The 24,409-nt window shown below is 36.9% G+C and overlaps 3 protein-coding genes across 4 annotated transcripts in view; 2 read left to right on the plus strand and 1 right to left on the minus strand.

The window, feature by feature from the left end:
* LOC111447262 (IAA-alanine resistance protein 1) overlaps positions 1-21,456 on the plus strand; it is a 30,179-nt gene extending 8,723 nt beyond the window's left edge. Inside the window, exons 1-12 of one of the 2 annotated variants that reach the window (XM_023086308.1) lie at positions 2,743-2,776; positions 10,492-11,026; positions 11,548-11,631; positions 11,771-11,820; positions 12,460-12,511; positions 16,533-16,646; positions 18,513-18,751; positions 19,497-19,646; positions 19,804-19,911; positions 20,776-20,877; positions 20,966-21,010; positions 21,088-21,456. In XM_023086308.1, the coding sequence (XP_022942076.1) occupies positions 10,714-11,026; positions 11,548-11,631; positions 11,771-11,820; positions 12,460-12,511; positions 16,533-16,646; positions 18,513-18,751; positions 19,497-19,646; positions 19,804-19,911; positions 20,776-20,877; positions 20,966-21,010; positions 21,088-21,243 (1,413 nt within the window). In that variant the 5' untranslated portion in view covers positions 2,743-2,776; positions 10,492-10,713 and the 3' untranslated portion in view covers positions 21,244-21,456. Of the gene's footprint in view, positions 1-2,742; positions 2,777-10,491; positions 11,027-11,547; positions 11,632-11,770; positions 11,821-12,459; positions 12,512-16,532; positions 16,647-18,512; positions 18,752-19,496; positions 19,647-19,803; positions 19,912-20,775; positions 20,878-20,965; positions 21,011-21,087 lie in introns of those variants that run through there. The other variant, XM_023086307.1, reaches the window with a different exon arrangement.
* Positions 2,849-9,926, plus strand: LOC111447260 (histidine kinase 4-like). The gene is made up of 11 exons (XM_023086305.1): positions 2,849-4,080; positions 4,229-4,462; positions 4,596-4,765; positions 5,925-6,143; positions 6,231-6,417; positions 6,487-6,538; positions 6,790-7,019; positions 7,293-7,391; positions 7,583-8,292; positions 8,544-9,044; positions 9,252-9,926. Exons 1-11 carry the CDS (start codon positions 3,718-3,720, stop codon positions 9,511-9,513), a joined length of 3,027 nt encoding a protein of 1,008 aa, XP_022942073.1. The 5' UTR covers positions 2,849-3,717; the 3' UTR covers positions 9,514-9,926.
* Positions 21,457-21,947: 491 nt separating the features above from the next.
* Positions 21,948-22,997, minus strand: LOC111447618. Its single transcript, XM_023086876.1, has 2 exons — positions 22,577-22,997; positions 21,948-22,457 (listed from the first exon to the last, which is right to left on the minus strand). Exons 1-2 carry the CDS (start codon positions 22,757-22,759, stop codon positions 22,218-22,220), a joined length of 423 nt encoding a protein of 140 aa, XP_022942644.1. The 5' UTR covers positions 22,760-22,997; the 3' UTR covers positions 21,948-22,217.
* Between the last annotated feature and the right edge of the window lie 1,412 nt (positions 22,998-24,409).

The following is a 24,409-nucleotide window of genomic DNA, read 5'->3' on the forward strand; positions in this document are numbered from 1 at the left end:
ACATTGGGAGGCAGCTCTTCGAGTTCTGAGGTACATCAAAGGCACTCCTGGTCAAGGACTTCTACTGCCATCTGAAAACAATTTAAGATTACAGGCATATTGCGATTCTGACTGGGGTGGTTGTCGAACTTCCAGACGATCTATTTCTGGGTTCTGCATTTTCCTCGGAAATTCAATTATTTCTTGGAAGTCTAAAAAGCAAACTAATGTGTCCAGATCATCAGCAGAAGCCGAGTATCGAGCTATGGCAAATACTTGTTTAGAGTTAACTTGGTTAAGATACATTCTTCAAGACTTGAATGTTCCACTGTCCGAACCAGCATTATTATATTGTGATAATCAAGCAGCATTACATATAGCAGCCAATCCAGTTTTTCATGAACGTACGAAACACATTGAAATAGATTGCCATATAGTTCGAGAAAAGTTACAAGCTGGAATCATCAAACCGTGTTATGTTTCGACCAAAATGCAATTGGCAGATGTTTTTACTAAAGCTTTGGGAAGACAGCAATTTGACTTTTTGAAGGACAAGTTGGGTGTGATCGACATACACTCTCCAACTTGAGGGGGAGTATTAAGAGGATATTTTGCCGTGATAATTAGTTAGAATATATATCAGATATTTAGGGAGTTGTTAGTATAGATTTTATTAACCGTATATTTTATTTATTTACCAAATTTAGTTAGATATATATTTTTTCTATTTTTAGGTATTAGTTGATAGTTTGTATCCTATTTAAACGTGGTAAACCTGAATGAAGATCATACTTTCGATCCCAATTCTATTTCTATTTCTCATTCTTAACATTATTATTAATTTTTTTCTCCTTTCTAATCAATTCATAAAATATTTGTTTATAACCCTAAATTTGCCATTATTCTCATACACCATCACAAATATATATATATTTTATTAATATATCTTCTCTTTCTTCCTATGTTTATCATATCATTCCTAGGTTTATCATATGATATAGAGAGTGATAGCAAGAATAATATAGTTATTCGAATCTAATTTATTTGATAATGATATTTTTATAATAAGTATTTGGTTGTAGTCTTGACATTTAAGAACGATGCCTAATCATTTATATTTATTTGTTTATGATATATATTTGGGAGAGATTTAATGACATGAAATTGATAATAAAAATGATGTAGTTTGTGATAATTTAATAAGTTCAATAATTCAACAAATTAAGAAAGAAGGTTTGCTTCTTTTTTTTTTCTTTTTTTTTTACCTTTAATTACTTAAAATTATTATGAAAAGTATTACTTTTTCAAATAGACTATTGAAAGTAATACCTTTGGACAGTGGATACTTTAATTAATAGATGGAAAGTTTTGTTAACTAAAACTAAAATAGAATTATTCCTTCATTGAAGTAACTGAATATTATGAAACTTTGTTTTTCTATACAATTACTTAATTTAAACTTCTAATTTCAAATAAAATATTTTTTTTCTAAAAATGAATATTATCTAAAAAGTTTTAACGGTCACCAAAGGTATAATTACTCAAATCTAGAATTGGAATCACTCTCATTCAAATGTAGTATTAATTTCTATAGGTACCCGAATTACAATAAAAATAATTATTTTAGAAAAAAAAAATTGAGAGTTTTTTCTACTCAATCTAAAGTTTGAAATCCATGCTTTGTTTTTCAAGTCAACTAAAATTACATAATAATAATAAGAACAATAATAAAAGGGGAAAAACATAACATCGTGATTAAATCATTTTTAGAATTAAAAATCATGTCAAAATGCACTTCTCACCAAACATTTTATAGCTGTCGAAAAACAATTTTATTAAAAGTTCTTATACTTAAAAAATGGGCAAATTCATTTAATGGTCTAATATTTGAGAAATTTTCAGTCCTGGCATTTAAAAAAAAAAAGTTGAAATTAATTTATTATTATTATTTTTATTAATTAATTAACTATCTTAAATTTCAATAAGATTGAGAACGGCAAAATATTAGTAAAGGCCAAGTTGCAAATTATATTAAAGACTATTTGAACTTTTTTTATAAAGGAAATCAGCAATCTGCGAATTTTCTCGTTTGGAATAACAATAGTAATATATGGAGTCTGGACAATTTAAATATTAACTTTCAGATGAAAAATATAAGATTAATTAGGCTAAATTAATAATAAAAAAACTATTTTAGATATTCTTAAACTTAAAAAAAAAAAAAACTAAAAAATATCTTTTTGGATGGAAATCATTAACCATTTTTTAGAGGGTTTGAAAAATATCATTAAAATTTCAAAGTTCCATTAATATTTTTTAAAAATTTAAAAAAATAAAATTAAAAAAAATTCATGAATTTTCAAAATTAAAAAAATTTAGATATAATTTATGAAGTGTCAAATAGACGTTTTTCGTTCATATATTGATGATAAAATATTTTTGAACATTTTTATATAAGGTCAAAAATTGCTAATACTAGTATTTTTTAATTATAATATTAAAATTAAAAGAGAGTGATGAAACACTATTAAAAGGAATATTTTAAGAATAAATTAGTTTTGATTTCCATCTAAAATGAAAGATGAAGACATTTTTTAGATTTAAAAAAAAATATTAATAATTCTAAAAATAAAATATAGAGTTTAGGAATATTTTTATTAATATTACTGATTTTAATTTTTTTTAGGCGAGTAAAACACTGGAAGCTCTAAATTTTAGATGGAAAGGGTATTTATTAGGTTGAGCAGTTGAGTTTAAAATTAATGATCAAGCTAGAGAGAGAAAGAGAAGAGAGAGAATACAAAATAAGTGCGAGGGAGACAACAGCGTATCTTTGAAAATCCTAAAAAATCCCAAATTTTGGATATTTGTTTTTGCTTCAAAAAGCAAAGGGGAAAGGGAGGGAGGAGAGAGCATAAGATCCCATTTTTTGCTCTTCTTCTTCTTCTTCTTCTTCTTCTTCTTCCGAATCCTCTCAATTTTGCTCTGTCAAACAACCCATCCCTCCCCTTTTTGTCCCCTCATTTTCATGTTCCTCTGTTTCTGAACTCCCAATCCTCTGCTGAGCTGTTTGCGTTTTATATATAATATTTTGTCCCCTTTTCCCTTTGCCCTTCCAACTCTCTTTGAATTTTATTATTTTATGCAGCCAACACACTGAAACGTGCTCCTCCTTGTCAGATTGCCGCTTCCTCAACTAAGCTTCACGTTCCAGGGAGCACATGATTGCAGTTTTGTATTCTTACAATTTCTTTTTTACTTCTTCTTTCTTATTCCTCTTTCCCCATTCCATCTTCTTCTTCTGCTCAAAACCTAGACCCATTGTTTTGCTGTGACATGTAAATTTTAAGAGTTGGGAAACTCGTTTAAATAAAGAGGGAATACTTTGAAGTTTGGGCTTTTCCCCTTCTTTTTTGTTCCCATCTTTTGAGAGTCTTGCTTCTTCTGGGAATTGGGAATTGGGAATTGGGAACTGGGAACTGGGAACTGGGAACTGGGAACTGGGAACTTCTTTTGTTTTCTTCTCTTCTTCAATTATGCCTATCTATGCACTCCTCCTTCCTATTTTCGTAATGGGGTCTCCGTGAGATCGAGGGAAGTATTGGAGGGAGAAGAAATTTGGGGGTTTCTTGAGTAATTGTCAGTTTGTTTACCCAAAAAGCGAGCTTATAATTGTGTCTTTCTGTGGGACTTTAGTATGAGGTTGCTGAGAGTGGGGGAGACAAAGGAGGAAGAGGAATGGTAGAAAAGACAAGTGCTGGGATGAGTATGAAGATGCAGCAGAGCCACCACTCAGTGGCTGTGAGGTATAATGAGCAAATTGGAAGCAAAAAAGGGGTCACCTTCATTCAAGCCAACAGGGCTTGGCTTCCCAAGTTCTTGTTGCTTTGGGTTCTGTTGGTGGCATTCATTAGTATGCTGATCTACAAGGGAATGGAGGCTGACAACAAGGTTAGAAGAAGGGAAGTCTTGGGGAGCATGTGTGACCAGAGGGCAAGGATGCTTCAGGATCAATTCAGTGTCAGTGTCAACCATGTCCATGCTTTGGCTATTCTCATTTCCACTTTCCACTACTTCAAGAACATATCAGCAATCGATCAGGTATTCAGGTTTCGGTTTCTGTCTTTGATTTAAATCAGTTGGGTTTATTTATGAGTGAGAGAGTATTCATCTTTTCTTGTTTTCGTCTAGAAATTACTTTGGTGTCTTGATTCTCAGTTTCTAGGGGTGTTTGATTGTTTGAATGCAGGAAACTTTTGCTGAGTACACAGCCAGAACTGCTTTCGAGCGGCCTTTGCTCAGTGGTGTGGCATTTGCGCAAAGAGTGGTGCACTCGGAGCGAGAGAAATTCGAGATGCAACATGGTTGGACTATAAAAACGATGGAAAGGGAAGCATCGCCTATAAGGGATGAGTATGCGCCAGTCATATTTTCCCAGGAAACTGTTTCCTACATTGAATCTCTTGATATGATGTCTGGAGAGGTAGTTTGAATTATAATCATAGGCATAGTTAGTTAAGGGAGTGTTTTTTTTTTTTTTTTTTTTTTTTNTTTTTTTGTGTTGACTTCGGTACCTCCTCCAAATATAATTTGTCCTATGATGCCTTTCATTGCAGGAGGACCGTGAAAACATTTTGAGATCAAGAGAAACAGGTAAAGCTGTTTTAACGAGCCCTTTCAGACTACTGGGTTCTCACCATCTTGGAGTTGTGCTGACGATCCCTGTTTATAAAACCAAGCTTCCGGCAAATCCAACTATGGATGAGCGAACTCGAGCAACAGCAGGGTAAGTTTCCCAAGTGGTTTTTCCTTTTCCTTTTCCTTTTCCTGTGTGTGTGGGCGTGGGGGGGGGGGGGGGGNGGGGGGGGGGGGGGGGGGGGGGGGGGGGGGGGGGGGGGGGGGGGGGGGGGGGGGGGGGGACAAAAGCCCAACTTCCATTTGAAGGGGTGGGAACTAGCTTTCATTGAAAGGGGTGAGAGTACAGAAGAGATGGCTGTACAAAAACTCAGGTGGAACTGAGTAAAAGATGCCTCAATAAAGAGTTTCAAGAGGAGGCTAGGAAAAAGGGATTCGCAAAAATGAGAAATTGTGAAGACCCAAATAATGCACTGAAGGAAAGAAATGTATTCGTATTCCCAATGATACGAATTTAAGTAATGAAGAACAAAGAAAAAAAAGAGCTATCTGATCAGATTATAAAAAACAATTGGCTCTATATACTTGTGAGCTTGAAAGTTGGTGTTGATTGCATATAGTAGGCTGTTGAATAAGCACCATGTGAAAAGCAATGAGGGTCAAATGTTGAAATCCTCCACCCCAAATGTGGTGGAGGAATAGGGCATGTGTGCAACATGCTATCCCTCGGGGTAGTTAGTATAATTTTAGATCTGCCCTCACAGTCAAAATATTTCCGTTCTGCTCATGCGCTGTCGCAGTCAACTATCCAATTCCGTTGGGCACCCGCCAACCCATATTACATGCCGATAACAAAATTTCTAGAATATCACTTCCTCGTGCCCTGGTACTATGTATGTTCTATACAATTCTTACAGTCCCTCTAATGCCTAATCCTGTAGAAATGTAAGGTTGGAGTTTCATTCACAGGCCGAAAGATAATGGTTACAACTGAGGAGGTCCTCTATATCTCCGGTTGCTACTATTTACTTACACTGATTAGAGTTAGTTACATGGGTCTCGACCCCTTCATTCTTCTAATCACTAATTCCCTTTCTAACCCCTTACCGTAGATACTCTAGCTCGGTGAATCAAATTACTTTTCCATTAGTTTGCATGAATGTATTTGGCTGTGAAATCTTTATTCTTGAAGCATGTTATTGTAATCTAGTATTTTGGTAGAATGAGAAGGATCATCTCTCACGCTTTCCCCTTCAAAATATTATGGTTTGTTATGCTTCTTGATGGCTTAATAATTTTTGGTAAAGCAGTTACCTTGGTGGAGCATTTGATGTGGAATCACTTGTCGAAAATTTGCTTGGGCAACTTGCTGGAAATCAGGCTATTTTGGTGAATGTATACGATATCACGAACTATTCTGATCCCCTAGTAATGTATGGTCATCAATATGAAGACGGAGACATGTCTCTTTTGCACGAAAGCAAATTAGATTTTGGAGATCCATTTAGGAAGCATGAGATGATATGCAGGTAACTGTAAGGTCAAATCTTTTAAGTTGTAGCTGGAATATATCTGTGCATTTTTCCCAATGGTCTTACGGATGGAGTTTTGAGCAGATATCATCAGAAAGCACCAACATTATGGACGGCACTTACTACTGCATTCTTATTCTTTGTGATTGGATTGTTAGTGGGATATATATTATACGGTGCAGCAACTCATATCGTTAAAGTCGAGGACGATTTCCATGAAATGCAAGAATTGAAAGTTCTAGCTGAAGCTGCTGATGTTGCAAAATCTCAGGTATTTCTTGAAGCCTTTGCCTTTAATTCCCCAACTTCTTGCTTACCTAACGTTCTCATCTTGTGCCAGTTTCTTGCCACCGTCTCTCATGAAATCAGGACACCCATGAATGGCATCCTTGGTGAGTATTTGTCTCTCTTGGAATTATTTTGGAAGGGTATTAGCTATTAGATGTGTATAGGCAATGACTTTGTTAGGAATGACATTGGGGTGGTTTGAATATTATTAGATATTAGCTAAAGAGTTAGCTAGTAGGAGTAGATTATAAATAGAGAGTGGGAGGGGATAAAGGGTGTATATCTTTTTGCATATTCTTCGTTACCAATATATTTCTTGGATTCCCGCCAATTTACTCTTTACTTTCAATTATAGGAATGCTTGCTCTACTTCTAGATACGGAATTGAGTTCAACTCAAAGGGATTACGCTCAAACTGCCAAGGCCTGTGGAAAAGCACTGATAGCGCTAATAAATGAAGTGCTTGACCGGGCGAAAATTGAAGCTGGGAAGTTGGAGCTTGAGGCGGTTCCTTTTGACCTTAGATTGATACTAGATGATGTTCTGTCTTTGTTTTCTGAAAAGTCACGGCACAAGGGAGTAGAGGTAAGATCCTGCTAATTATGAGCAAGTTATTTTGCTGTAAATATTTTCTAGCATAGCACTAGATAGAACATGCTGGACTAATGAAGCTTTCTCCTTGACATTATAAATAAAATCGGCATCCATCTTTATGGACGAGGAAGAAGACGATTATTATTGTTTTTGTTTTCTTCTTGAAATCTGAGATCCTTTGATTAATCTTTCTCTCTTGTCTGCTTTTTCTCATGGTGGCTTTTGTGCGGTTCGGGATGGCTGGCTCTTGTTGTGGACATGAAGTTGGCAGTGTTTGTTTCTGACAGAGTTCCTGAAATCGTTATGGGGGATCCTGGAAGGTTCAGACAAGTAATCACAAATCTTGTGGGCAACTCTGTAAAAGTAAGATTTTCTTTCTGTTCTCCCACGAGTCACCCTCATAGCCCCTGAGAGTTGTCATTCTACTTTTCAACTATAATTATTAGGACTTCATGGTTTTTGACCAAATGTATGTTTTTCGAAATTTGACCTTTATGATTAGTTTTAGTCTCTCTTAATATGACTGATGTTTCATTACTTGGGGCATTTGACAGTTCACAGAACAAGGACATATATTCGTCAAAGTCCAATTAGCCGAACAATCAATGGCTTCTACGAATATCAAATCTGAAACTCATGTGAACGGAAACTTAGATGATGGTGCATCCTACAATAAGCATCAGTTTCAAACCTTAAGTGGATGTGAGGCCGCTGATAACCAAAACAGTTGGGATACTTTCAAGCATCTCATTGCAAATGACGAACGACCAAACACTTCAAGCAATTTTACGGTTACGAATGAAAGCTCTGATATTGTTACTGTTATGATATCGGTGGAAGATACAGGAATCGGGATTCCCTTATGTGCCCAAGGTCGAGTCTTTACGCCCTTCATGCAAGCAGATAGCTCAACCTCTAGAAACTATGGTGGAACTGGTATTGGCTTAAGCATCAGTAAGTGTCTGGTAGAACTAATGGGCGGTCAGATAACCTTTGTAAGCCGTCCCGAGGTTGGAAGCACCTTCTCATTCACTGCTGTGTTTGGAAAATGTGAGAAGAAAGCGACAGTCGACATTAAAAAGCCTAATTTGGAGGAACTCCCTTCTGCATTTAGAGGACTGAAATCTGTCGTAATTGATGGGAAACCAGTTAGAGCTGCTGTGACCAAATACCATTTGAAGAGACTTGGCATCCTGGTGGAAGTTGCCAGTAGTGTCAAGATGGCTGCAGCTTTATGGGGAAAAAATGGCTCTGTTAGATCAAGGTAAGCACCGTTAACCTCAATCCGTCAATACATAAGAAACGAGTTGCATAATTTTGTACAAGAATATTATTATCATGTTTAATTGCAGTAAGTTCAGTAATTTTCTTAAAGAACACACATATGGTGTTGATAAAAAAAGCTTCAGTTCTTCATTAATATATTTCATAACTAAGATTATGCACAATTAAGATCCTCTTGTAGATATATTATGGTGCGGTTTTGTGACGCGAATTGTTTGTTGTGTATTGCAGTAATATCTTTCAGCCGGACGTAATTTTTCTTGAGAAAGATATCTTTTTTTCAAGTGAGGAACGTGGTTCTTCTAATCTACCTCATCGACTGGACTGGAAGCAGAATGGTCATGCCTTTAAGTTGCCGAAATTAATCCTTCTCGCGACCAGCATAAGCACGGATGAATTTGATAAAGCGAAGGAAGCAGGTTTTTCAGACACCTTGGTCATGAAACCACTAAGAGCAAGCATGATAGGTGCATGTCTTCAACAGGTGCTTGGCTCGGGAAAGAAACGGCAGCTTGGAAAGGGCACGGCAAATGGGTCCAACTTTCTTAGAGGTAAGAAAATATTGGTTGTTGATGACAATATGGTGAACCGAAGAGTCGCTGCAGGTGCCTTGAAGAAATTTGGTGCCGATGTAGAGTGTGCTGAGAGTGGAAAAGCTGCTCTGACATTGCTTCAACTTCCACACAGTTTTGACGCTTGCTTTATGGATATTCAGATGCCAGAAATGGATGGGTATGTTCAGCAGTTTTTCTCTATTGCCAATAATTTCCCCCCAACTGTAATCACTGTCAAGATCAAAACATATTAAATAGCAACAATGAGTTTTAGGTGATGAGATAGTGAATAGCAGGGACAGGAGCTCATGAGAATTTGTTCCCTTTCCTTTTGTTATGCATTTAATTTGAATGTGTTAATGGAATGCGTTTTCTTCAACTGCAGATTCGAAGTGACCCGAAGAATCAGGCTGATGGAGAGCAAGGCAAAGGAAGCAGTGGTTAGAGAATCTGGTGGGAAAGAAAATGCAAGGAAAGATGAGTGGCATGTTCCAATATTAGCCATGACCGCGGACGTTATTCACGCAACGTGCGACAAGTGCCAGGCAAGTGGGATGGATGGATACGTATCAAAACCATTCGAGGAAGAGAATCTGTACCAGGCAGTTTCCAAGTGTTTCGATTTAAAGGCCATCACGGATTCTTGAGTCATGGATTTTGAGGTGGATGAAAGTGTGAAGTCAGTGGAAGGACATTTGTTCTGGGTTGGGTAGTACATTTTAGAGCAGATGCTCACAAGACTTGATTTCAAGGAATCTTGATCAATGGAAGGGGCCACCATTTTTGACCACAATGTTGTACTTCTGGGCATTTCTACATTACCATCAGACCCTGCTGCTGCTGCTGCTGCATCTTCCTTGTATGTGCTGTGCTGTTGGCCCCTTTTAGTTGTGGCTTTTGTGCTGGGGGCTGTAGAGGGTGTACATTCATTATGATTATTTTATGCTTACCTTGTCAAAAACAAAAAAAGGTCTTGCAGCTGATTTTGTATAATTCTGTTGAACAGGATATGATGAGTGAAGAATTTGAATGCATGGAGGATGCACGAATGATCTTGTAATTTTGAATGTTGAAACGGATAGGATTTTTTTTTAATTCAGTTAAATTTTGAATTGAGGAAAAGTAATACACATATTTTAGTAAATGAACACCTCTGAGATTTCTTAATTGAAGAATGGAAAAAGTGGTAAAAAAGTATGAGAATTGGTGGTCCACTTTTTAGGGTTGTAATTAATGTTAAAATTGCAAGTCATTAATGGTGCGGAAATCATGATTAGAAAAACCAACATTAGTGAGCCTGCCTGTTTTGGGCCACGCTCTCTTCCTGGATTAAATAGTAATTAGCTATAGATGAACTTAAATACAGTAATTTTTTTAGTAGTTTTCAAATTGGTATTTAATCTTTTAAATTCTCAATTAATACCATTTATGTATTAAAAAATTGAAATAATAAATTAATTAAAATGTGATAATTTAATAAAGTTAGATGTGAGAATAAAAGTAATACGTAAATAAAAATATTAGAAACAATGAGAAAGGGAAGAAAAGAAAAGAAAAGAAAAGAAAGTTCAGCACATCCCTAAGATCGCGTCAAGGTCTCTCTACTGAAACAAAAAATACTCGGGGAGAGAGGGAGAGATAAAAATGGATGTAGTGACGTTCGGCATCATTGTCGGCATAATCCTCCTCTTCTTAGTGGCCATTTGCTACATCACCATTCAGGGCACCTGCAAATCCGCTTAATCCTTCTTCTACCTTCTCTCCAATCCAACCATTTACTACTCCCTCGATCCTCCGCCCCGCCCGGATTCTCCTTTATTCAATCTCCTTCTCACCCTCTTCACAACATGCCCAACCGGAATCTTCTTCTCCTCATTTCTGCTTCTCTTCTTCTCTTAGGGTTCCTTTTGGATCTCACCTTTGCGCACGCCTCCCACGGGCATCACCATTGTACCCATGCCCACGGAGACCACTCCCACGCCCACGACCATCACCATCACGATCACCATCACCATCGGCATGGGGAGGATCTGTCCGTTCGGTCCAAGCTGCTGCCGGAGGAGCTGGCGGAGGAGGAGGATATGAAGCTTTTTGGGTTTGGCAGACCCTATATCAATGTTGATCATCAAAGTGTTGAATCTTCCGAGCTCTCTGGTTTGGGTACTTTCTTCAATTGCGTCTTAATGGATGTGCATTCTGTTTTATTTTCTGCGTATTTCTTTGGAGTTTATATTCGGTTATTTTGTTCTGTGTTCTGCTGGTGCTCCGAAAACTTCTAATTCTAGTGTTCTTGTGTTTTCCGGGGAAGATAGATAGTTCTCAATCTCGATTGTTTGAATTTGAAATGGAAGCTATGCCTGCTGGAACTAAGTCGGTTGTTTCTATCTCCAAGGATCCTTCCAACTTCACGCACAACTGTTTATGTTCTGCTTGAACTTATTTCCGTTTGATGTATGATAAAATACCATCCACGTTCATTCATCTTGCTTTTTTGTTATCTGGTTCTTCGGTGATCTTGCAGTAAAATAATTCAAGTACCATTCTTGTTTCTTATGTATGGTAGTTGTATTTAGTACAACTTCTCTGTTTCTCCAGTGATGGTTAAGCATTGGTTTTTTTTTTTTTTTTTTTTTTTTTTTTTTTTTTTTTTTTTTTTTTTTTTTTGTAATTTTTCCCTATAGATCTTTGGGTTCGTGCATTGGGCTGTTCACTGTTGATTAGCATGGCATCTCTTATTTGCCTAGTACTCCTTCCAGTGATTTTTGGTGAGTGACTTTGCGTTAAATGCACATGTATTCTTATCTCATGGCTTATGTAATTGACTTTTTTTTTAGTCTAAAGTGGTGTTTTATGGGTAAGAAAAACTTATGCCATCCCGACAACTGAAATGTTGAATTATTGTAGTTCGAGGCAAACCATCCAAAGGAATCGTCGACTCATTGGCACTATTTGGGGTCAGACTCTTTTAGCCTCTTATTCCTAATAGGAATTTTTTAATTTCTTAATAACTTGATTTATGAAGTTCTGATTTTAATGTCAACTGTATGTATTTTGTTTTATAATGAGCTATGCTGAAATGATGAGGATATTTCTGTTATGTGAGGGGAAGCATGGTCTTGGGGTTTCATATTCACATTGGTCTATTTACCTTGATATTTGAAGTATGTTTATAAGGCAATGGAGCTGTATAGCTTAACTTTCAGATGATTTTATTTGGTTTCTATATCTTGTAACTTTTAATTTTAATTTATTTATAAGTGGGTAAAATATGAAAAAGGTCCCTGTGCTGCTAGCAATTAAATCGATGATACCTTTTAAATCACATTGCTGTTCCTTAAGCTCGGGGACACATATTTTCATCCAGATGTGTTACCCTTTTCTCTAACCTTCAACACCATACTAGCCTAGAAGGCTTGAACACATAAAATTGAGTTGTGGAAATATACTTACAGTAGGTGGACAGTTTTATAGAAATCTGGAGGGAGAATAAAGGACTGAAATGTTTTAACTTGAGGTTCTAACCAGGAGATGGTCTCTATAGTTTCTAGATTCCACTTGGATGCTCATATAAACTGATTTTTTTTCTGTTGTAGGCAGGGGCTATGTTAGGGGATGCCTTTCTCCATCAGTTGCCTCATGCATTTGGTAAGGAAACAGATCGATGCCATTTCAATATCTTGAAAATGTCTTCCCTAGTCCTTCACCTTTGACAATTATTGTTTCTGTTTCCTACTATTAAATTAAAGGTCAGTATGTGCAAAAATGTGGTGGGATGCACCGAATGAATTAGTAATTGCAAATGTATTGAGAATCTAGTCATTATTGCTTATTTCATGCTTTTAAATTGTAAATATAGGGTGTATCCAGGGTTTTTTATTTTATTTAATTCAACAACATGGGGGACCATTTGGAGGGAATTTAGATACTTGGCATCTTTGGATGCCCGCTTTTAGTCAAGCAAATGCGACCTCAAAGACACGTTATATGGGTACATTGCTAGTATGCCATGAATTAGGTTCATGGACGTGAGTAAAGTATTGCCACTCTGCATGTATATGTGTGCCTTGGGGGATTGTGTGCTGACGTTGGTTTACTACTTTTTTAGGGTCACATGGGACTTAAATGGGCTACCATGATACATATTGGAGTTGAGGAGTGTCTTTCTATGGGAATGGAAACTTTGAGGAGAATGTTGGGTGGTTTGGGTGTGCATATACTGATATTCTACTCCTTTCAATGGTTTAAAGGTTTGATACTAGAATGGAGTTTAGAGATGAGTATCTAAAAGTGAATCGACATGGGTATGGGTATGGGTGTCAACATGCTTCACGAAGCCCAAATGGATGTTCAAGACCACCCTTAACACAATACACAGAGTCTTGGGCTAGTTACTTGTAAATGCTCCTTGGCATGAAGTATAGTGAGACAACCCCTCTTATCATGATTTTGGTCAATGTGACCTCATAAAGCATTAGTCGGCATGAGACAAAATGTAATAAAATGGTCGTGGTCTAGGTGAGATGTAAGATTCATCTTAAAGGAGTCATGACTTGGTGTAGGAGCAAAATGATCATGAAGCCATGAAAAGTTGTCGATGCAACGGCCATGTCAGAGTATTCAAGGGATCATGGCTCAATGTAAAGGTCAATGAAATCTTTGGTCGTGGCTTGTAGTAGAGGCCAGTTAGGTAGAGGTGTTGTTAAGAAAAATGCATATATGGGTAATGTGTACGTCCAAGAGTCTAAAGAGATGTGTGCATAGTTGTTAGCACAACCTTGAGGTTAGGCTAACGATAAGCTGAGGGATGCTTATCCATGTCGGCAGTTTGAGTGCATGCTTAAGATGCAATTTTATGCGAGCTATAGAGTTCAACCAAAGGGTACAGAACTTTGTCTTAAGTTTTATGGATCTAGAAATGCTCAAGATGTGAGTTTTTGGTCTAGAGTAGCCCTATTGTTGACTATGGTTTAGGTAGAATCATGTCACTGTATGGTCCAAGATGGTGAGATAATGAAATTTGGTAGTGGTCTTTTAGAGATGTTTTTTTGGTGCTAAGTTGAACCATGAAAGCCTACAAGAGAATAGAAAAGTGTGTCATAATGTCTATGATGATAGGGTAGTTGTAGTTCTCACTACTTAGCATCAGAGATAGTGTAGTGTCAATTGTGTTGAAGTCTTGGCTCCCACCCACGGGTTCTCAGTACTTGCAAGAGGCTATGAGTTAAAACTATAGAGAAAGGAAGAATTAGGTTGGACTGCTCAAGGTCTTCGGGCTTCAGGCTTCAGATATATGCAAAGTTATTAGATGACAAGGTTCTAGGAATGCTCTCAAGAGTAGTAGAGGAGTGTTGGCAGAATGCAGAGCAAGTCACAAACAATGCTTACCCATATTGCAGTCCTCAACAAGGCCCATGTCTACCCCTATTGACGTTATTTATGTGATAGCCTAGGTACTCACCTTCGTAGAAAGAGTTATCTATCCGAACAATATTCTTATTGATCTATTAACAACAAGTAGATGTTAGAAGGATATGCAATGTGTCGAAGAGAAATTAGTGTTAAAGTATTTGATATAGTCTAAATTTACCATAATCCATCAGCTTAAACTTTTGGCTTAATTGATGATTGAACATGGCATAAAAGCAGGAGGTCCTGCCTATAATGTTATTTCCTTAATATTGATTCCCCTTGTTAGACAGATATATGCAAAATTAGTAAATGACAAAGTTCTAGGAATGCTCTCAAGAGTAGTAGAGGAGTGTTGGCTGAATGCAGAGCAAGTCACAAGGCAATGCTTACCCATATTGCAGTCCTCAACAAGGCCCTTGTTTACCCCTATTGACGTTATTTATGTGATAGCCTAGGTACTCACCTTCGTAGAAAAAGTTGTCTATCCGAACAATATTCTTATTGATCTATTAACAAGTAGATGTTAGAAGAATATGCAATGTGTCAGAGAAATTGGTGTTAAAGTATTTGATATAGTCTGAATTTACCATAATCCATCAGCTTAAACTTTTGTGTTAATTGATGATTGAACATGGCATGAAAGCAGGAGGTCCTGCCTATAATGTTATTTCCTTAATATTGATTCCCCTTGTTAGACCTTCTATTAATTTCTAAGCCCACAATTAAGGTGTGTTAAAGTATTGAGAAATTGATATAAGATTGAAGTTACCATCGCCCTTCAAACTTTAGCATTGGTGATTTAACAATTGATACAAGAAACCGTGGTTATGCTTCTTGATAATGGAATCAGAACAAGAAGAAGAAGAATCCGAAGACCAGAAGGGGTAGTTGGAATTTTGTAATGTAGGAATTTATGAAGAGGTACACACAACATTTGCCAAGATAAAATGAATACATGTAATTGGATTCAAAGGAGAAACCCTCAGTTGAGAATTACCCCTGCCTGGTGTGTTCTGTTTAGATCAGGTTGGGAAAATCATCTGCATTTGTTCTTCCAGTGCTCATTTGCTGTTGCCATGTGGTATAGATTCTTGAACGTCTTTGGTCTGAGTTGCAGTTTCTGTAACGACCCAGATCCACCGCTAGCAGATATTGTCCTCTTTGGGCTTTCTCTTTCGGGCTTTCCCTCAAGGTTTTAAAACGCGTCTGCTAGGGGAAGGTTTCCACACCCTTATAAATGGTGATTTGTTCTCCTCCCCAACCAATGTGGGACATCACAATCCACCCCCCTTCAGGGTCCAGCGTCCTCGCTGGCACTCGTTCCTTTATCCAATTGATGTGGGACCGCCCCCAAATCCACCCCCCTTTGGGGCCCAGCGTCCTTACTGGCACACTGCCTCGTATCTACCCCCCTTCGGGGAATAGCGAGAAGGCCGGCACATCATCCGATGACTGGCTCTGATACAACCACATTGGTTGGGGAGGAGAACGAATCACCATTTATAAGGGTGTGGAAACCTTCCCCTAGCAGACGCGTTTTAAAGCCTTGAGGGGAAGCCCGAAAGGGAAAGCCCAAAGAGGACAATATCTGCTAGCGGTGGATCTGGGTTGTGACAGTTTCCCAGCTAGCTGGAAGGTTGTCGTTCATCATCTCTTATTTGGGTCTCCCTTGGTCCTCTGGTTTAATGCAATGGCTGCTCTGATTTGGAGGTTGTGGCTTGAAATAAATCTAAAAGTCTACCAAGGGAAGACAAAAATTTAAGGTTTTTGGGACTTAGTCAGTGTGTTTCCTCTAGTTGGTACTCTTTTACCTGTAATTTTTGTAACTGTATCTTCGCGCGGATCAATTCCCATGGGAAATCCTTATAATCCATTGGCTTTATGAGGATAGCTCATTCCATTTTTTGTATGATCTCTTTAGGATCTATATATCCCTCAAGTTTCTAAATTATATGAAAATAAGAAGGAAAAGAGCTTTTTTTTTTTCTTGTTTTCAGGTGGTAACTTTTATCAAACTGTATTCTGTAATGTGTCTTCTTTTTCGATAGCTGGTTGATGGAACTGTTCCTCACTTTTTAAAAGAATCGTGAGATGGCTTATCCTCTCTTTCTTTATATTTTATCGAGTCTGCAATGCAAAGTTGTTCATTATAAAGAATGAAACATGGTGCTTTTTTGCGATGAGAACATCCATGATTCAGCAATAAATTTTATTTTCTTGAACCAATTTTTTTATGGGATCGGTTTTTATCTGGCAGGTGGTGACAAGCACTCCCACTCGCATGCTGACCATCAACATCATGGTCACTCAGGAGAAAACCATTCACATGCTCATTCTTTGGAAGATCTTTCTGTAGGAATATCTGTCCTTGGTTAGTTTCATACATCATGTGTTTTACAGACATTGTTGCATACATCTGTTGTTTGTTTTCTTAAAGAAACTTGATTTGTTATTTATTATGATTGCTAGTTGTAAATGTGGGACTTTTAGTGCATTTGTCTCTGTTTCAGTTGTTTTGAGGAGCACGCATAGTTTTAATCTTGTTAAGTTTACTTTAATTGGTTCTGTTTCTATGCTTCTTTATATCTTGTTATCTGCTGAAAAATTTATATTGGTCCACAATTTATCAAAATATTAGATGCGTAAGAGAAAGACTTCAATGGAGAATAAAGGGCAGACTGGGACACAGTCTGATATGCATTTTTTTATTTGCCAAGGCAATTCACATTTAGAACCAAACGTGATGCAGCTTTGGAAGAATGATTCCATGGAGACATAATGGAGATGGCAAATTGGTGCTGAATTTTTTAAAGAGTATTAGTGACATCTACCCATTGAATTTTATTTTACTTTTATTGTATATTACTTGAGGTATTTCTCCATGGAGAGGGTTCATAATGACATATCTTGTTCATCGAGCTTAGTTTGTGGTTATCATTGAGTTTGATTCAAGCTTTGTTAATTTTTTTCACTCTATTTTTAAGTCAATATTGCTCGCCATGTTTCTCTTCTTTTTCTATGTAAGCCCTTTCCCCAGCTTGTTTGCTTTGTCCAATTATGGCCTCACTTAACCTAGCCCGTAACCACCTCTGGTTTTCCCTTCAATTGTAAACATCTTTCAAGTTATCTAAACGTTGAATGTACGCACCAACACTAGCTGTGAGGAAACTGAAGGTGCGGAAAGGGCCTTTCAATTCATAGTTGGAACTCTCCTTTGAGTTATCTTGGCATCCCCCTAGAGGATAACTCAAACATAAGCTAAGGAAACTGATTCTAGATAAAATTCATAGAAGCTGATGTGGAAAATAGTTATTATGCATAATAGGGTAGACTTCTAGCACAATCTGTCAGGACCTAAAAGGTAATTAAAATAAGCATATTGTATGACAGGTCCTTCATGCAGAGTTAATACCCTGGATAGGGAGTACCTGAAGACCTCGATCATTTTTCCAGACTTGTGTGTTCACTTGCTCAGTTTGGAGTTATATTTTTCGGTTCTTCAGTCTTAGCTTGGTTCAATCTAGAGATTGTTGCTCCATGTTGGAGGAGTTTTTCCTTCACTCAACCCTTTCGTGATAAGGGTTGTTTTTTTGTGGCTTGCCATCTTTTGTGCTATTTTATGTGGTGTTTGAAGTGAAAGAAAGAATAGAGTTAATAGAAGGGTTGAAATTCCTTGTTAGGTTCCATGTCCACCTTTGGGCCTTGGTGTGTAAGCTCCGATGGTGTAAAGAACTACCATGGATCGAGTTAGTGATACCATGACATATGATAAAAATAAGAAGATTTTTGGGGAATGAGATCAAACCTATGGTGTCAACTTATCTAGGATATTAAATTCCTAGAGTTTCTAGCCTACTAATATGGTTGCTAGTTGGTTGTCTTGTGAGATTAGTGAATTGGTGTCTTCTATCGCGAAGAGAAAATTAATGGTGTGTGGCCTTATTTAGAAATTTTTTTAATGTATTGTTACTAATTAAGGGTGAGATCTTGTCTAGTTCCTTGATTATATATTTTATTGTGTGGTAATATTATTAAAAGATCACCATTCTAAGAAAAGAACACAACGGTAAAATTCGTTTTATTAGTTAGATATTGATTAAAGTGCAACAGAAGTGATCAATAATTATTTCATCTTTTACTTTCCTCTCATTTAGGTTTTGTTTATTTCTCCTTTCAAAAATGAAATCTGGACTGTAAAGCATTTTTTGAGTAACTATATACTGAATTGGTGATGCAGCTGGAATTGTCCTTTTTCTTCTAGTGGAGAAGGTAGTAAGGTATGTGGAAGATAATTCTGCAGGAGGAAATGAATGGAGCCATGGTCATCACCACCACCATAACAATAAAAAATGGAAGGATGATAGCGATTATCATGACACCACTGATAAAAAAAGCAAGGACAAACTGGAATTGGATGCAGTGCCAAATAACTCGAAAGAAGATAAGGTTAATCCACAGAGATCCATCCCTCAGAAGGTAAGCTGTTGAGTTGGCATAACCTTTTATATAGCAATATAGAACTTGTTTGATCTTTTTAAGAAACAGATTGGCCTCATATAAATTTAATATTATATTTGTAATGAATATAATGGATATATTTATCTGCCTAGGAGGATTAGAAGAAGCTCCTTCAATATAAATTAATAAAAATGCTGCTGTAATTAGAAGTCACTATGATTGGCATTGGTAACTGCTGTGCATTTTCCAGAAGTCATTGAAAAACTCAAGTCAGTTTAAAGATTCTATTAATTCTTTCTAACCACAAGGACCAAATCAAGTCCTCAGAGCAGTATTCGACAAAATTCTAGCTTTCTGCTTCAAGCACTTCCAAAAGTCGTAGGTGACATTGTTTCTAGAGACAGAATGAAGATGCTCCTTTTACTATCAATATTATAACCATTTGTGGCAATTGGGTTTCCTCTTGTTGTATTTCAATGAAAACCATTCTCAGGTTTATATGGTTCAGCCGTGGCACCCCTCAAGACTTCTATATCAAATTTATTGTCGTCTTGAACAGACTTCTGATGTCAACACCACTAATAGTCAATAACTACGAAGATTTACATGTTCATATAATCGTGAAATGTTACTATTCTTATTATAAAATTGTCAAGTGTCACTATTGGTGTATTTGGTTGAACTACTAATTACAGGACAACTTCATTAAATGAATGTACCTAAGTTTTTGATATATCTTCTCTGACTTACTAGACTTATGCAGAGAATTGGAAAATCTGCTTCCAGAGATGTTAAGCAAGATCTAGATGCTGCTAATGGCACCACTGCTGACGTCAAAACATCACAAGAATTCCCAGCTAAGACACCGTCAAATTTAGTGTTTGGTTATCTCAATCTCTTCTCAGATGGCGTTGTATGTTTATCTCGATGCTTAACTTCTTCCATATTGGCGTTCAAACTTCCTGTTTAATTTTTATTATTTTCCTGTAAAAATGATTGAACTTCAATATAATCCAGTTGTAGGAGACTATTGATATATACTTGAGGGTTAATATTTGTTGGCGTTGCAGCACAATTTCACTGATGGGATGGCCTTAGGAAGTGCTTTCTTACTATATGGATCAGTTGGTGGGTGGTCCAGAACTGTGTTTCTGCTTGCACACGAGCTCCCGCAAGAGGTTCATCTTCTTTCTTGATTATCATTATTGGAATATCAGGCACTTCATTCGATCATCTTGGTAACTGAGAAAGATAACATCCTCTGGTCAAGTCAAGCCATTCTCCCTGATACTTTTTCACGTTAAAATTACATTTCATCTTTGATTAAATTGTCTTCTTTATTTCCCCAATTTTTTCGTAAAAGGCGTGCCTGTCTGTCTTTAACCCTGGGATTTGTGCCCGTTTTCATCTTTTCTTATCTCAGTTTTGACCAAGCTTCTAAGTTCTAGCTTTAAACAATGGGTTTTGGATTCAATATTTCTGTTCCCTTACTTTCCTGTCACTTGGCATGCGCATGATTATTTGTCACATAATCCCGAGGATAAAATTAGCAAATGTGGTTCATCCTGTACAATAGCTCCATGTACTTCATAAATCATGCTATTGAGTGATGTCGTTAAGCTCAGCTAGAGAAATTTGTAAAATTGGAAGGTATGTTTGTTTATGAATCTGATTCTTGCGGTTTGGTTAAATCATCTACATGTGTACTTCAGTTTTTTTTTTCTTCTTAATGGAGGTACAAATAAAAACTAAAAATCAGCTATACTTTGCCAATTGAACCATTGTTGATTGAACCATCTGTCTCTACCTTGTGAGCTTATTAGGAATTTATGTAACTCTGCAATATCCCACTAGTCACCAGTCATGATTGCTGTCTAGCACGGGACATTGTAGCGTTACAAACCGGACAGCACCCATGATTTATGAACTTCAGTTTTTTTTTTGTCAGTATGTTCTTATGATGCAACACGTATCTCCTTTTCATTGTTTCATTTATCGTTTTATGTGTTTGGTTAGTTTTTGAGTGTCTGCTTTTGGTACAGATTGGCGATTTTGGTATTTTGGTCAGATCCGGTTTCAGTGTTGTCAAAGCCCTTTTCTTCAACTTCCTCTCAGCACTCGTGGCTCTTGCAGGAACTGCATTAGTAAGTACTTTTTCTGTAAGCGCTGTATAATATCATTCCATGAAGGTGAATAGACCATGTAATTATCGATCTACTATGACATCCGTAGGCACTGCTAATGGGGAAGGATCCAGGACACTCATCTTTGATCGAGGTGAGAAATAGCTGCTGAAACTCTGTATTGTGTTCGCTTAGGACTAATTCTTATTGAGACGATTTAAACATCCTCAGGGCTTCACCGCTGGTGGCTTCATATACATTGCGGTTGCTGGAGTGCTAGCCGAAATGAATAGTAACAGTAAACCAACAGTAAGAACAACCGCGCTTCAATTAACTTCACTTGTACTGGGAATGGCTGTCGCGCTTGGTATTTCACTTGTTGAATAAATCAGAGTACATTTAGGTGGGCTCTATGTGTTCATAGCTGTACTTGGCTCCCCGCATATACACACTGATTAAACTAAATATGTTCATATTTGATCCATTTTTGTATCTGTTTAGTAACCATCAATTAGTGTAGTTCGAAGGGATGGCAATTGAAAGATACAGCCGTTGATCTTATAATGGGAGACTCGCAGATCTGTGTTCTTTTGCAAGATTTATATGCCTTCTCTCTTAGACTTTATTTCTCTTTCGAATTTAACAATCTTTCTCAAACATATCCATCCCTCGAATTCATCTAATTAAAAATGCAATGGAGTTTACCTTCTAAATTTATGCTCATGCCATACTTTTAGTTTTTTAGTTTTGTATTTAATTGGAAATTGAATTTTAGAAGGGCTTAATGTATTTGAGCTTTCAATTTTTTTTTTTTAATAAATTCTTGTCTTCTAGATATTAAAAAAAAAACGTTCACTTATTAGATTAAAAGAAAGTTATTAGAGTCCTAGCGGACATGAAATCTAGTTATTATTATTATGTATATTGATTTCTTTCTAATAGTAAAAGGGTCTATTTCGATATAGAATTAAAATTATTTTTGACAATTGGGGAGGAGAGGAAAATGCATGTTAGTTTAGAAAAGGTAATGTGTGTGGGTTTGCATTATATAATTGAGTCCATGTCTCCCATTTCCTTCTCAGTAAATTTACTTTTTCCTTTATACCAAACCCCTCCATACTTCACTTTAACAATTGGAGTCCACAACGGCACAGTTTCAACTTTACCAAATACACAAAATCCAAACACAAAATATGTCTTCTAATTCACACCCATATCATATCTCTCAACACAAAATATCCATATCCATATCCATATCTATATATATAAAATAATAATCACTAAACATATCAAAATATATTTGCATTATCTGTCACTTTGGTAATTTGACCTTATAGCTGCCGTGCCCTTTTGTTTCATTGTCAAGACTCAAATTTGTCCAACTGCTGAAGCATTTGGAAGATGGTGAAGTTCTGGGTGGTCGGCAGCAGAGGAACCGGCGACATTCCTCCCATCAGGTGGTCGGGTCGGCTGAGCGTATGGTGGTGCCGCTTCCGCACCACCCTCACCGCCGTCTCGGCTGATGCTTTAACTTCTCTAGACACTTCTGTTCTTTTCCTCCAGCTTTCTGGTGCCCTCTTGCCGTTATGCATGGTTCCTTCCTGTTTTCCATTTCAAACATCAGTTTAACAAACAGTTATAGTTGTTGTGAGATGAAGGTATGAGGTAGGTGTGATGATAACACATGGCGTGGTGGAAGTAAATGAAAAAGAAGTGTTACGTCAAGAATGGAAGAAGAGTTGGGCATTGGGCAAACGACAGGGCGGTCTTCATCATCAGGTTCCGTGGGATGCTGCAATGGCCAAAACTCCATGTCCACTTCAACCACCTGAGCTTCCATTCCTGATCTTCTTTCAGCCTTAATGCTTCCCTCTTCTGTTTCTGAAACGCTGCTGCTTTGCATTTCTCTCAACTGAACAACAAGTTCAGAAAAAGGGAGCCTCAAACACAGTGTTCTCAAAGAGATGGAAGATGAATGAATGGTATGGAAGGGGTAAAGAAATGAAATGACAGGAAAACACAGAAAATCTTTTGGGTTAGGAGAGGGGAAAAACAAGAAAGTGCATTAAAAGGAGCAGTCCCAAAGAGAGATGGCGTTTGTGGGGTTCACTTGTGGCACTTAAGAGGAAGAAAGATTCCCCCACCCTCTTCTTCTTTTTGGGATTTTCTTTAACTTCTTCATTTTCTTTGGTTTCTTTAACTTTGTTGCTTTAAGGAACAGCAGGCTGTTTCTTTGAAAATCTTGCCATTTATGCTTCCTCTTTGCTGTCTTTATCCTCCTTGGTTTTGGTGAAGATTTTGGATTTCAACTTACCTAGTTTTTGTATAGGATTAGCAAACATTTGAATTTAGTTTTTGTTTTGTTGAAGTCTGTGTTAACAATCACATCATCCTTCTATTAGGTATCTATTGTTAACATTTGAAAACCTACCTCTACAGTTCTTTCTTGAATACAACTTAACAAAATTTATACACAATCATATGTTGAATAGTATAAAACTATCATATAAAATAAGAGAGAGAAAAAAGACAGATCCAACCGTTATTGATTGATCGAGAGCGAGAGAGAGAGAGAGAGAGAGGTTGAAATGCACATGCAATTCCCTTTTACCTGTATGTGTATTTTGTAAAAGACAAGGATGTTGTGCTGTTGCAGCTTTTTGTCTGCCTAAGCTTACCCTCATTGGTTCATTTGTTCCCTCCCCCTATTCTTCACATCATACTTTTTTTCTTTTTCTTTTTTTTTTTTTTTACCAAAAGTACATAAATATTGCAAGCGATAGATAACAATTCAATAAAGTTTTCTTTGTTTGCCTTTATATTTGTTTTCTGTAGTAAACGTCTTTTACCCATTTGAAGTGGAATATCAATATTTGTCTGCCTTTTTATAAGAATTACACACAACATCTCTCTAACCTTATTATGTATATGGTGAAATTTAGTTTCGATTGAGCTCAGTAATCCTTAACAAAAAGCAAAGAAATGATTGAGAAGGAATTTTAATGTCTTGAAATGGTGCTTTCTCAAAGTGATTGCAATCGTTAAGTTAGGCTTTAGAGAAAGAAAGGGATGGATCTACAAAGAATTTAAACCATTTTCCAAGTCACCTTGATAGGAGTGATTGCAATGGTTAAATTAGGCTTTAGTCATCTTTGATGATCATGCGACACTTCCAAGATGACTACTTTTGCTCAACTCGATATTAAACATATCAGGAGAGAAACTCTCGCACAGCCACACAAACATCAAATCCAGCTATGTGCGCTACCAATGCCACCGATCTGTGCATGTGCATGTTCGCTATTCAGCCCTTGCCATATTGCGAAATCTGCCATGCCATCCACGCCAACTACCTATTCTGGGAGCACATCTCCTCTGCTCACGAACACTTTCTAGCATGCTTAAAACAGATAGTTGAGGCCTCCTTGTTTTCCTTCACTTCTTTATAATGTAAACAGTGTTGTTCCTATAGTCAATTTAGGGTATCTTAGTTTTTTTTTTTTTTTTTTTTTTTTTTTTTTTTTTTTTTTTTTTTTTTTTTTTTTTTTTTTTT

This window comes from Cucurbita moschata, unplaced genomic scaffold, assembly GCF_002738365.1.
Source record: "Cucurbita moschata cultivar Rifu unplaced genomic scaffold, Cmos_1.0 Cmo_Scf00009, whole genome shotgun sequence".
Taxonomy (NCBI): Eukaryota; Viridiplantae; Streptophyta; class Magnoliopsida; order Cucurbitales; family Cucurbitaceae; genus Cucurbita; species Cucurbita moschata.